Source organism: Exophiala bonariae (genome assembly GCF_035927105.1).
Source record: "Exophiala bonariae strain CCFEE 5792 chromosome Unknown scaffold_24, whole genome shotgun sequence".
NCBI classification, from domain to species: domain Eukaryota; kingdom Fungi; phylum Ascomycota; class Eurotiomycetes; order Chaetothyriales; family Herpotrichiellaceae; genus Exophiala; species Exophiala bonariae.
In genome coordinates this window covers 91,854-105,439 of record NW_027042499.1, presented here as the reverse complement: position 1 = coordinate 105,439, position 13,586 = coordinate 91,854, and the positions used below count along the sequence as shown (strand labels likewise).

General features: G+C 49.9%; 5 protein-coding genes across 5 annotated transcripts; 3 read left to right on the top strand and 2 right to left on the bottom strand.

The window, feature by feature from the left end:
• Positions 1 to 636: 636 nt before the first annotated feature.
• Positions 637 to 1,562, top strand: LTR84_006327 (uncharacterized protein; the record flags this gene model as incomplete). Its single annotated transcript, XM_064849888.1, has 3 exons — positions 637 to 788; positions 905 to 999; positions 1,045 to 1,562. The coding sequence occupies 3 exons, from the start codon at positions 637 to 639 to the stop codon at positions 1,560 to 1,562; spliced, it is 765 nt and encodes a 254-aa protein (XP_064703189.1).
• Positions 1,563 to 1,792: 230 nt separating this feature from the next.
• LTR84_006326 (uncharacterized protein) lies at positions 1,793 to 2,374 on the bottom strand (the record flags this gene model as incomplete). The annotated part of the gene is made up of 1 exon (XM_064849887.1): positions 1,793 to 2,374. The coding sequence occupies one exon, from the start codon at positions 2,372 to 2,374 to the stop codon at positions 1,793 to 1,795; it is 582 nt and encodes a 193-aa protein (XP_064703188.1).
• A 1,475-nt stretch (positions 2,375 to 3,849) lies between these two features.
• On the top strand, positions 3,850 to 5,336 carry LTR84_006325 (uncharacterized protein; the record flags this gene model as incomplete). Its single annotated transcript, XM_064849886.1, has 3 exons — positions 3,850 to 4,303; positions 4,360 to 4,514; positions 4,572 to 5,336. The coding sequence occupies 3 exons, from the start codon at positions 3,850 to 3,852 to the stop codon at positions 5,334 to 5,336; spliced, it is 1,374 nt and encodes a 457-aa protein (XP_064703187.1).
• Positions 5,337 to 5,875: 539 nt separating this feature from the next.
• Positions 5,876 to 9,658, top strand: LTR84_006324 (uncharacterized protein; the record flags this gene model as incomplete). Its single annotated transcript, XM_064849885.1, has 1 exon — positions 5,876 to 9,658. One exon carries the CDS (start codon positions 5,876 to 5,878, stop codon positions 9,656 to 9,658), a length of 3,783 nt encoding a protein of 1,260 aa, XP_064703186.1.
• An 875-nt stretch (positions 9,659 to 10,533) lies between these two features.
• Positions 10,534 to 12,902, bottom strand: LTR84_006323 (uncharacterized protein; the record flags this gene model as incomplete). The annotated part of the gene is made up of 2 exons (XM_064849884.1): positions 10,534 to 11,523; positions 11,577 to 12,902. 2 exons carry the CDS (start codon positions 12,900 to 12,902, stop codon positions 10,534 to 10,536), a joined length of 2,316 nt encoding a protein of 771 aa, XP_064703185.1.
• Positions 12,903 to 13,586: the final 684 nt, after the last annotated feature.

Here is a 13,586-nt window from a genome sequence, read left to right as displayed (position 1 = left end):
TGAGAGCCAGGGGTTTTGACACTCAAAGGCATTGATAGGTTTGCATTGGGAAAGGCAGGACCTCAACCGTATGTGGGCGTCAAGCTATCAATGGTGACATCGTCCGAGAAAGACCTCTCCCACACCCCTGGCGCTCAGACATCTTGTGCTCTTGTGTCGGGAGACGAAGCCTTGCAGTCAAGGACAATAACAAGGCTCCAGATCTGTGGCAATAGACTATGTGGAGAGCCTTCCGTCAGTGCACAGTGCCTTGCTTATGAGCTGGAAGCCTTGTTAGGCCTCAAATCTGACATTGTTGGAAGGAGATATATTGTGATGCCAAGGTGAACCGGAAACGTTGCCACAATGGGCCATCGTATTGTGATGCTTGTGAGGTATCCCGCGTCCTCACAGACCTTCGATGGCCTCAGCGTCCGCCTGCATCTAGACGCTCTCCCCCTTAAGTGAGGGAAGGCTTGCTCAGCTTGCTTTACGGTGGACCATGCCACAGGGGGCGCTGTTCTGGTATATCCTCGTCACGACAAGTGAAGTGAGTTGTCGATTTTGTTGTTTTGTGCATTCTACATCATCTCAAACCGCCAAAGTCCTCCGCCAACCTGGACAGAACATATTGTCAACTTTAGTCCAACCCTTATCATGTCTTCCAACAGAGCTACCGAGAACGCCAGTTCTGAAGAAACAAGACAGGGCGAATTCAAAGGCGTCGGTTACGTGGTGGAAGAAGAGATCTACCAAGCAAATTTGCCCCTTGAGGAGCTTGTTTTGGACCCACGCCTGCGATCCCCGAAGTACAGAGCCTATCAGCGTCCCGGTGACCACGCGAGCAAGGCAGATACATGAGAAAAACCCCAGTAAGTCCGCTTTAGACATTGCACTGATTTCATCTCAGCTAACAAATTGACAGGAGCAAACAACTGATGAATACCCCGCCCCTGGTCACCATCCATGTTGGGCGTGAGGCCAAGATGTTTTCTGTCCACAACGCCATCCTGGAACAGAGTCCATTCTTTGCTGCATGCCTGCATGCCAACTGATCTCAAGAAGGAACTACCAATGTCAACAATCCGGCAGAGGACGACCCACAAGCAATGTGGTGTCTCATCCGATTCCTCTACACCAACAGTCTCCCCTACAAGGACGTGGGCGAAGCCAGCTGTGACGGGCCCTTCTGGATCAGGTCTTCTTCCTGCATTATCGCACTGTGGATGCTGGCAGACAAATATCACGTCCAGTGGCTGCGCCATGAAATGGTCGACGTCTGCCTCGCGGCAGCGCCGAACACAACCGATGTGAAGGAACGCCATTTCGAGGAATTGAGGGAGCTAGGACTGTACGATACTGCAATCTGGGACCTTTTTGCGGATATCCGCCAGCCTCGTCAACTCCGATGTATTGGACAAGCCGTGGTGCCGCACCAGACAGCAGCACGCCAGTATGATTACATGAAATGGAGTCGAAATTCTGTCGTCGAACCAAGCAACCGATACGGCAGTCAGATCATATCAAATCCACGAAAATTATTCCTTGAGGAGTTTCTTCATCAATCGTCTTACTTGACGTGAACAAGTGGAATATCAGCATGAGCGGGCATCAGTTGAGCAAAGAGCCATAGATATGAGAAGCCTTGCGCATAGCGAATGGATTAGTCTTGAGACACTATCGAAGATGCTCTCTCAATACACGAACAGCAGAAACAATTGAAAACTACTCTCCATCATCCATTCAAATCTTTGCCCCTAATAATACAGCCTGGCCAAGACGCCGGATCGTAAATCATACAAGAAGAAGATTCCTAACCATTCGCAGCAGAAACAGACATGCCCTTTGCCCTCGGTAATTTCAGACACAGGAAATGCGTCCCCTCCATGGGCGTCTCGTAATACGCGTCGATCTCCAAGAATCCAATGGCACGATACATATTCCGTGCGGCGACCATTTGCGGCAGGGTATCGAGCCTGACCTCTGCATAGCCCAAATCCTCAGCGACGTTGATAATCTGCGAAACTAGCGCCTTGCCAACACCTGACCCGCGCCCCTCCGGCGTGACATATAAACGCTTCATCTCGCAGCACCTCCGCAAGTTCGACGACCCGCCAGCCAACGTAGATGGTAATGAAGTAAGTGACCGCAATCCAGCGCATCCAATTGCCTTCCCACTGGCGACGTCACGTGCAATCAGTAATTCGCCGCCAGCCTCCGGGGAGTATTTCCCAGGCATACCGGCCATCTCGACGGAGAAATTCTGAAAGGCCAGGTCGAAACCTAATGATGCGGCGTATGCATGGAAGAGGGTGATGGTGTCGGCGAGATCGGTGGCGTTGCGGACTGGTGTTATGTCAAATTGCTGATGGGCCAGCATCGTCGTGTGCGCCATTTTGGCGGTGGATCGTCAAGGCTGTTACGCAGGCGGTAGTAGTTAGTTGAGCCGTTAGGCGGTCGGGTAATCAGCCGGGAGGTGGATGTTGATGGCCCGGGCTGTCAACCCGAGTCCTGGAAGCTGGAAGTCGTGAGTGCACGTAGTGGTGGTGGTCGGATGTTTACGGAGGAGGCGACTGCGGAGAGAGGAATATTGCTTTTCACTGTCGCTGGATTCCATGATCAATAGATTGCTTTTTTGTTGGTAAGGAGTAGTCGTAGCCTTGTTGTCTCATGGAATAATTAATGAGTCAGTCACGAAGGGCGCGGATGGCACAGGGCGAGAGAGCCGGATGTCACATTCCCATCCAAAGTTCGGACTGGACGGAGTCTATCGACTGACTCCGAGAACAGTCTGAGCCCTGACTTACCCTCTTCGGGGAATTCTCCAGACGGAGAGTCGACCCGTTTCTCGAGATGTGACTTGAACCTCAAAATAGTGGACCAGGCTTCCCTTTTCCAAGTAGGTGGTCTTCTGTCAGGGTCAGGTAATAATGGCAGCTCACGTATTTGGTCCATCAGGCTGGTGACTCGTGAGCTGGCGGGAAGACCGCTGCTGAACCCCCCGTAGCCGACGACCGTGCTTCGTAGGTACAGGTGGATACACCTTGACTCTGTTGCAGTCTTTTGCGTGGTTGAACAGCAACGTGATACGTAAAGGATTTTCATTTTCTTTTAAGCGAAGATATTTCCTTTGGAGGGCGCATTGCTTTTTGCGGCGACTTTGGGATCCAAATCCCGCCCGGAGGCTGATCAGAGTTTTGGCCAGACGGATGGGCTGTGGAGACTCCAAGAGCAACCCATCTTGACCTGCATAACGCTGCATGATGTGGACCATGCGACATCGGATTGGGGCAAAATTCAGAAGCAATCATTCGTTTCCGAGGAGCTCAATTAGCTTCCCCATCATATCCATCATATCCATCAACAATCAAAGGGGAATGATTCGATATTGGTCCAAGATAGGCGTTGCTTGATATTCTCCATGCCAGGACAATCTAAGCTCCATGGCTTTGTCCCTTATCGAACCAATGACACCTTTGCTTCGGCCTTTCTATCGATAATTGTATTGTCGCTACGCCCTCAAAAAAGAATGTTTGGTGGCAGGGTTCCTGGTAGCCGATGGCCTTTGCGGCGTGTTATCGCAGTCATTCCATGACACAATCTGGATCATGATGGATGCACATGCGATGCCTACACTCTCCGATGTCGTCACCTGCTGTTGTCTGTAGCTGATAGAAATAAGTAATTTGTGTTGAAATCGACCCATCGTGAACAAAAAGCAAGCCACTCCTCAGCTGCTCAAAACCCAGTGGTTCCTTTCATCCTTTCCTCTCGCCTTCCAGTCCATAAATTCTCTCAACCCTCCCGTGTCGACACTTTACCGGACCACCAGAGAAACTCTTCCTCCGCCGAATCTATCCCTCACACAATATGTCCAACCTTCCATCAGAGCCCGAGTTCGAGCAGGCATACAAGGAGCTGGTCTCCACGCTTGAGAACTCCTCACTCTTTGAGAAGAACCCCGAATACAAGAAAGCCCTGAAGATTGCCTCCATACCTGAGCGGATTATCCAGTTCAGAGTCGTGTGGGAGGACGATAAGGGCGAGGTCCAGGTCAACCGTGGATACCGAGTTCAATTCAACTCTGCTCTTGGTCCATACAAGGGTGGCCTCCGATTCCATCCAACTGTAAATCTGTCCGTCTTGAAATTCTTGGGTTTTGAGCAAATTTTCAAGAATGCTTTGACCGGCTTGAACATGGGTGGTGGTAAGGGTGGCGCAGATTTCGACCCCAAGGGGAAGTCAGACAACGAGATCAGAAAGTTCTGCTGCGCGTTCATGAGCGAACTTGGAAAACACATCGGCGCAGACACTGATGTTCCTGGTAAGTCGAGCTGCGCAGGATACTGTTGAGAATGCAGGGCTAACCCGCATCAATAGCTGGTGATATTGGTGTTTCCGGGCGCGAGATTGGCTGGCTGTTCGGGCAATACAAGAAGCAGACCAAACTCTGGGAAGGTGTCCTGACGGGCAAAGGAGGCACCTGGGGAGGATCTCTCATCCGCCCAGAAGCCACAGGTTATGGCGTTGTATATGTGAGTTTTACGCATGGTGACCGCCTCCTGGGCAGGATCGTGCTAATCTCTTTATAGTACGTTGAACACATGATCAAGTACGCCAGTGGTGGCAAAGAGTCTTTCTCTGGCAAGAAAGTCGCCATCTCTGGATCTGGAAACGTCGCACAGTACGCTGCATTGAAAGTCATCGAGCTTGGTGGTACCGTCGTTTCCCTAAGCGACAGCAAGGGAGCCATTATCGCCACCACCGACAAAGGCATTGAAGCAGAACTAATCGAGGTCATCGCTAAACTGAAGGTGGAGAGAAAGCAACTGTCAGAAGTGGCCAGCACATCAGACTTCAGCAGCAAAGTCAAGTATGTTGATGGAGCCCGCCCATGGCTGCACGTTGGTGAGGTTGATGTCGTCCTACCCTCGGCAACCCAGAACGAAGTGTCAAAAGAAGAAGCCGAGGGTTTGATCAAGGCAGGTGCCAAATTCATTGCGGAAGGAAGCAACATGGGATGCACACAAGAGGCAATTGACGTTTTCGAAGCCGATAGAAAGTCCAAGAAGGACCAGGCAATCTGGTACGCTCCTGGCAAAGCCGCCAACGCCGGAGGTGTTGCAGTCTCTGGCTTAGAGATGGCTCAGAACTCTGCACGCATCAAGTGGACTTCAGAGGAGGTCGACGAGAAACTCAAGGACATCATGAAGAACTGCTTTGAGAATGGTTTACAAACAGCAAAGACATATGTGACCCCTGCTGAGGGCGAGTACCCCAGTCTGGTGGCTGGTAGCAATATTGCAGGTTTCAGCAAGGTTGCTGCTGCCATGAAGGACCAGGGTGATTGGTGGTGATTACGGCGATATCATGAATAAGTAATGACTAGATAAAGAAGTAAATATACCATATGTTTGGGAGGCCGGGAGTTGAGTCAAATCGGAACATTTCAAACCGCGATTTACAGGCATACTCAAGTGGAGTAGTAACAGTTCTACATTCCCAACCCAACCAAGACTCTCACTCACCTGGGATTCCTTGATTGCTTGCGCAAAGTCGGCCTTGAGGGTCTTGATGAAAGAAATGTGCAATGGGTATCGCGTGGAACTAGTATCAGATATTCACTAGCGAACTTAGCGCCACTATGTACCTCCAGCCGATCCAATCACAGGCGGCAGAACGCAAAAGCTTGGCGGCCGATGCGCGAGTTCCTTTTCTGAGGCGCGTCGCCCGTCTACAAACATAATCTGGCTAGTCAAAATCCCAGGGCCGAACACTGACACTCGCAAGTGATGTTGGCAATATCTGTCTACCGAACCTGCAGATGATTGAGACCGCGTGGGTCACAATTTGATCAGCAAATGGGAACCCATCGAACCCATCGAACCCAGCAAACATGCTCAATCTCTACACAGAAACCGGCTTTGAGGTAGTGCCTGCGACATCTGCTTCAACGATCGAATTCCAGATCCCCCGAAGCAATGGCTCCTTCGAACGGTCACGAAGCCTACCGAAACAACAGTCTCGACGCAAAGAGTTTCCCCATGACGAACAGACCTTTGCCGCACAGCATCTAGCCTCCGACAGCTCCATCTACTGCAGACAATCCAAGTCTTATCCAAGGACCTTTCTCTGGACCGTCCTAGAAGACGCAACCGTCTTGCAAATACAATGCGCTGATTTGTCGAGAAGTGAAAATGACACCAAGGAAGCCTACTTGACTCTTCGTTTCGAATTCCAAGATCCTATCATCCACCGCGGCGTGACGTTGGCAGATCTCGAGAAGGGAGACATTCTACATGTATTCGTCTGTACCAACAAGAACGAAATCTTCAACCTCCAAATCCCTACAGACGCATTTCGCGACTCTGCAAACCTCAAGAGTAGGAATGTGCAATCCTGGTGTAAGGCGCTAGATAGTTCATCCCTCAAGCTGCACACGGCTCATCGTCTATACGCCGCAACACCCCTTGAGATCTTCATCTCATTCACCAATGGAAAGCTTCAGAGATTAAAGAGGAGGACTGGCGATGACACCTGGGTTGAAGATAATTATGACGATCGCTCATGGGGTGCCTCATTGCGGGGGATGGTATCATGGCGGGGGCCGCAAGCGATCGAATATGATTCCGGCCATCTCGACCTGCGCACTGTTCAATCCATGGTAGCTTCCTCGGATGGTGTTCATCTTTTCACTGTCTGTCTCAACCATACCCTGCGAGTGTGGCATTTACCTTCTGGTACCCTTGTGGCATCAAAAGATCTTCTTGACAAGAAGCGAGATCCCAATGACCGAACACACCTAAACCCGACTGAGCATGCACATTTGCAAGTGTTCAAGCTGCCTCTCCAGAGGTTTCCCGTACTTCTCACATATAGCCCACAAGATGGCGGGCAGTTCAAGTTCTGGGATGTCAAAGGGAGCTTAACCGACACGATAACTCTCGAGGATAAATATCCAGGCATTAAACTCTCTGCGCCAGATCCGGATCCCTCAGGCAACACCGTCTGGACCTTGGTTGGAGTCAAACTCAATCCTGGCAATGATGTTCAACCTGGCCGTCTGTGGGTTTTGTGGCGCAATCACAACTATCACCAACTCTACAACTGTCAGTTCGAATACGCTAACATTGCGTCTTCTTGGAAGTCAAACTGGGTTAAGTGTGCCACAAAATCATCACAAAAAAGACTCGCTCCAGAACTGGTCCGATCGGACGATCAAGATGCTGTGTCCCAATGGCTCGATTTTCTGCTGGCACCCGGTCACTACTCCGAAACAGTCCTGCGGACGGCATTAGCGATTTACGAAGGTGCGACTCACAAATCTACAAAAGCCTCGCAAACTGAAATTCAACTGAGGCAACGAATGTGCACCGTGATCGCAGCAAAGGTGCCTCTTCGAAAATACGGCGAAGCTGACTTGGATTTCGATCGCTTCATTGTGGACACAGACACACAATGGCGTAATTTCCACCGCATCGTCGACATGGTCAACGATGCTCGAATTGCGCCGTTGTCACTGGTTTATGATTCATTTAGTGAAATGATATGGATTCCTATGTCCGGCAAGCTTTGTGGTGTCAGGGAATGCAGCAAACTGGAGCTCTTGGAACAAAATAATATCCAGGACGTTGGGGATCTTGAAGATGTTTGTGCCAAAACCTGGCCGCACCGCAAGGTTAGCTCGGACGATGGAGACAGTTTTGTCGATCTTGCCACACTTGTCTCAGCAGCAAAATCGTTCCGAGAGTCTTTCCCTCCTGAACTATCCCATAACTTCATCGCAGCGATCGAAGAGGACATTTCTACCACACCCCAGTATGTCGTTCCCACACGCATCAATGACATCTGCGATAATATTGGTCTTAGCGAGGGAGTTTCAGACGACATTTTCAACCAGCTAGAGACGAATCTCGAGTCATTAGGTGGATGCACGGGCGTTAACAATGAGCTCTTCCTTGCACTACTCGAATTATTGCCAAACAAAACAAAAACAGTGAAGAGTGCTTTACGAAATACTCTCTTCGGCAGTTTACTCCTATCGAAGGGAATCGCGGACCAATTTGAGGCTATACAGGAGCTTCTCCTAGACCTTGTTGCACTGGCACTCTTTGTCGAGGGGGAGTTTAATCAAGAGGACACAAAGATACCATCATTTGATGCTTCAGAGCTTTTTGAGCATATTACTTCTATGCTCAAAACCTGTCAGAGAAATCTGTGGCTCTCGAAACACTCCCGTCGCGTTCCGTTAGAGTTTCCTGGCTCAGCAGGTCAACCAAATACTACTCGCCGAAATTCAGAGGTCCATACCCAGCAGACCAGAGTTGTAAGCATCCTTGAGGACACGCTCGGTAAGGCAGTTCGACCACAGCCTGCAGTTGAGAGGCCGCAGTTATTCTTGATCACAGATCAATTGGCAGAAATTCAATGTTGGGCTTCAGGAGAAGACAGCATCCCCGCGGAAAATGGCGCCGTCTATCTTCAGTGCGATCTACTCAAGCAAGAAGAGTTCGATCTTGCAAGCGATTTTCTACGCTTTCAGCCGTCAACATCTTGGTCCAGCTACGTCAAGGGCCGTCTAGGTGTCGGTATTGGCCAGTACGACATGGCTGCAGAATATTTCCGCAAAGCATCGTATGGCTTAGCACATGGGAAGGCTGTTGGGAATCTTGTGGAGCTTTCAGCGGGTTTACTCTCCGTCATAGAGGCAGGGTCATTCTACAACGGACTTCCTCTCTACCTACATCATGTCACTACAATATTCGAGGCATCTAAGGCATACAACGAAGCAAGCCGATTTGCACACCTCACATTGGAAGCCCTTGAAGCAGGACGAGAGGCACCAAGGTTGAATTTTCGCACGGAGGTGCTCTCAAGATTGTTCAACTCGGAACTCAAATTATCAAGATATCAAAATGCCTACGATGCATTGGTGCAACTATCTGACCGTGCATTGCAGCGGTCTTCAGTATCAGCATTGGTCAATGCTGTACTGAACTCCCAATCATCCATAAGCGGCTCGAAAAGTGCTGTCCTGCTTCTACAGTCCCTACCGTGGGCAATGCATCCTCATCTGGCTCACCAACTTGACCAACACCTTATCTCGCTAGCTAAGAATCAGACAACTGCCGGTTCTCGAAATCCAGGGTGGTCGTCCGCAGCTAGCGCCATTGATTATCTGGACATTGTTCATGCCATAAGAGTGTCACACAAAGACTACCGCGGTGCAGTCACCATTCTCTTTGATCGATTGCGACTCGTCCAACGATCAGCTCGTGCTCGTCATGATCCCCAGGCCACTGCGCTTCGACAGGTTCTGCTTGCGCTAATCAACGCAATGGCCTGCGTTGCGCCCGAGGAGGCTTACATTCTGGTCGATGAAGACACGAAGCCACAAACCAAATATGGGCACAATGATGGCAACGACACTACAATGACTGGAGCTGATGACCATAATGACGAGGAAGGTCGACCCAAGAAGAGACGACGTATCATTGTCACACTGGAGGACCTGCGCAAAGAATACCAGCAGGTGCTGGACAAGTGTAGCCGTATTGAGCGTGGCGATTTCGACTTCGATGTCGACGGTGATAGCGATGAAGATGGTGAGGACACCTTGCAGGTGGATCAATCTCGGCTTAATCTCTCGTCGCGAAACGGGGATACGATGGTTTTCTGAGTCAACGCAAAGTCGTGCCATCAAACAAGACTTGTCGTCAAGAGGAATCTTCGCTCGCTAGGTTGAGCGAGTCAAACCGGGCCGACAAGAGAAATGAGGCACATTCCTCGTCCAATGGAGAGGAGATACGGATGCCAGGAAACATGAGTGTGTAACAAAAGTCCTTCAGAAAGGCAAGGCAAGGCAAGCATTCTTTACGGGAAGATAGCGATGGAGCTCGGGTTCATCGGCGTGCTACTTAGTTACCCAGCTTAAGCAGGTTCATCTACGACGTCACATTGGCGTCGATCGAATCGCAATGAGATCATCAATTTTCTCCATCTTCGGCAGGTAGATACTACAATCCGTCTAATGTTCAGAAGTGATGCAGGCAATAAGTTCATGTTCATTGCTGTAGGCCGAATGTTACGAGAGAAAGTTACATCGCAGAGCAGTGAAGCGACATGTTAATACAAGCCAAGCCGCATGAATACTTAATAGTGATACGCACCTTGCACAAATTAGGACATAGATATAGGTGTTTCCTCGTACAAAAGCACATTCGTAAACAGTAGATAGTAAACAGTATTATGTTGTGGATTGATGTTTAGATTAGACGGTCGTGGAATGGAGACTACATACCGAAAACGGGTCCAGTTCCAAGTGCCAAGGAGAGGGCAAAAAACCCTCGCTGGATACCTTGGTAGAATTGGATATAGTCAGGGATGGCTATCGATCGAGCGCTTTCCGAAGTACAGTAGTAATAGTAGCATGCTCAAAAAGTTGATCTATCCTGAGCTCAAGGCAGCCGACAGTTTCAAGATAAGGTAATTGGGGCCGAAGGGCCACAAGTAAGACTGACTGACCTGGTGATGCGGCGTCGCGGATGAAATAGATTAATCCTCCTCAATCTCGCCCTCTTCGCTGCCTGAGTGGACACCCGCCGGCTCTGGAACGGGTTCTTTCTTAGTGGGTTCAGGGGTCTTGCTCTTACGTTTGTCCCTTGAACTACCCCGTCTCTCCCTTCGATAGCGCTTCGCGCTTCTCCGGCCACTTTCAACGCTTTCAGCATCGCTCCCTTCGCCGCGTCTCTTTCTCCGCTCGCTTCCAGCGACGCTGCGTGATTCCTCGCCGTAGTTCAATTCGTCACGGCTGCTCCGGGGATCGGCCCGGGTGCGGTAGAGGCGTTCTCTTTCTTCCTCTCGGTCTCGACGTTCCCGATCATATGGAGCGAGATGTCGTGACGGCGGCGATCGATCTCGATCGAGTCGACCATGTCTTTCGTCCCTGTCTCGTCGTTCACGGTCGCGATATGAGGCTGGAGGAGGACTCAGGCCAAGTGTGTTCGTTTTGCGATATTGCTTCTCACGTGCAGCCATGGCTTTGCGACGATCAGCTTCGTACGCATCGACTTCAGGACTCTTCGAGACACGGCTATGCCTGGCTTCTGTGCGATGGCCATTGCGGTAGTCTCTGTCGTCGTTACGGCGAGCGTGCCTTCTCTCTCTGTCCTTTTCGGCGTCTTCGTCCTTTTCTTTCAGCCTCTTGATAACTTTGTCAAATGCAGATTTGCGTGATTCTTCAGATTCAATGGCGAGATACTCATCCATTCGTTCCACACGCGATTTGACATTGTCCCAAGTATCATTCAGACGAACAGGGGGTTCGAGATGTTTGATACGTGACCGCAAGGAGTCTATCGCTCGGCGCTGCTGTCGATCTGCCGCATGCTTCTCATCCTCCGTTCTTCGAAGAACTTTGTCGTGAAGTCGTTGGAAGATGAGTTGCAGAGCGTCGCGGTCGATATTGGCTGTCCGTCGATCAGTCAGCATGACATCAAAGAACTCATCAAAGGAAGTTCTTGTTGTAATTTCATAACGTTTGTCCTATTGACAATGGTGTTAGCATTTTGCGAGCAATCAAGAGTGGGTACCCTCACCTCAAGCACATCGTAGACATCATTTCGGCGTCCTCGAAGAGCACGCTCTTCTTCTTCTGCAACATCCCAGAACAGATCGAGTGGCGTTGAGCCTGCTTGTCCCAGCATTGCAACATACCTGGGGTCATTTTCGATTTCAGGCAAGATGGTCACCCATTTAGTTCCAGCTCTGATTTTGCCCTGGCTGCGCAGAGATTGCAATAATTCAATGAATCTATCACGGTTTTGCCGCTCGCGTCTGGCTTTGCTTGACTTCTGCTGCTGACGTGCATCATTGAAGGATCTCTCAAGGGATTTGATATGGTTTTCAAAAGCCGTCAGAACGTCTGACTTACTCAGAAGCTTGAATTTGTCATCACTCTGAATCCGCTCATTGGATTGAATCACCTCCTGTGCTTGAGACCACCTCGTGTAAGGCTCCAACTCGAGAGCATTCAAAATGGCACCGAGATCATCAAGTGCTGACTTGCGTGAGGCGGCTTCCTGTTCAATATTTTGTTTCTTAAGTTCGACAATGTATTCTTCGAACAGTTGCTTACGCTCATCTTCCTTATCTGTGGATCTGAAGACGGTCTCACCCTCTAGGATTGGTCTGATGGTTTTCCATCGACTGTAGTGTTTGATCTCGGGGTGTGTTCTTAGCATGTTACCAAAATCTGTTCGTAACTTAGCCAGTCTTTCTTTGGCTTTTTCTCGTTCTTGTTGGCGAACCTGTACCGCATATTTTTCAAAGGCTGATTTACGATCCTTAGGATCTTTGAGTGCCCTATACTGGGGATCTTTAATGGTTGCGCGCATGGTTTGCTCCCATGACCAATCAGGTTGTACATTGGATCTTCGGAGCAGCTTCATAAATGCGGCCTCGGCTTCCTCGAAACTGGAATAATCAGGCACAACTTCTTTGGTAATAGCGGGAAGGGCAATTCCATTTGTACCGGCATCATTACGAGACCTTGATTCGTATGGATTGTGTTCGCCGAGATCGCGGGAGGAATAGGTAGAAAGGGCAGTTGAGCCTCCAGCCACAAATGCGGGAGCTGGTTGCACGGGTTTCGGAGGCGATTGTACTGAATCAATGGCTTCTCGATATTGTGTCGGCATTTCCCAGACCGTCTGTTTTGTCTCGCTGTTGGAATAGTATTTGCGGCCATCCGGAGCCGTATACTCCTTCCATGGTTGAGCAGCAAGTGCCTTTTCGATGGGCGTCAATAGCTCGGCCGGTTTGGACCATGATGTCTCCTTGGTGATGGAATTGTAATAATAGGCACGTCCATCGGGGGCGCGTGCCTCTAGCCACTGCGATGGCGTTTGGGGTAAACCGTTCATGGTGTTGAGAACAGGTTGGTGCCGGGAATGTAATGGAGAGGAGCGACCAGGATGAGTGGCCTATTGTCGACTTGGAAACATGTTGACAGGCGACGAGGTTGGATGGAAGGGAGAAAAGTCGACTGGTGCACCTTTTGCATGAGCCGAAGGCCGATCGAGGCCCGGATTATCTAACTGCCGAGGCCGGGTCTTGGCAAGTCAATCTGATAGCAGTCCACGACAGGCTTAGCCTAGTGATGTTCTCCGGAAACTCATAGCGTACACTGTTCCATTTATTATGTTATTATGGTATTATCCCGGGAGCATCATTGATAGTACACAAGTCTCATCCTTTCTCTCCTCGGTCAAGCGGTGGGCTTATTGAGCTAGGCGACGCCACACCGCCGTCTCATCTTGATTTACTTACAAGATGTTGTTCATTTCTTGGTCAATTGCTGGGTTTGGGCTCTAGCTCGCGCGACTGCTTCGCTTCTTCCTTCCTTGCTACAAGTATCTCTTGCATGGCCGTGCTATGTTCAACCGACGATCAGTCAGTTGGAGCTAGTGTGTTGTCAACGAGATACTAGCACTAGGATTCTTTTATAGTTCGCTCTTCATGAGGGAAGAAGACATTACCAGCGCGAGTACAATATCAATTTTCTGTTATATCTCGTCTCGAAAGCAGGGGATGGTTTTCATCTGTGC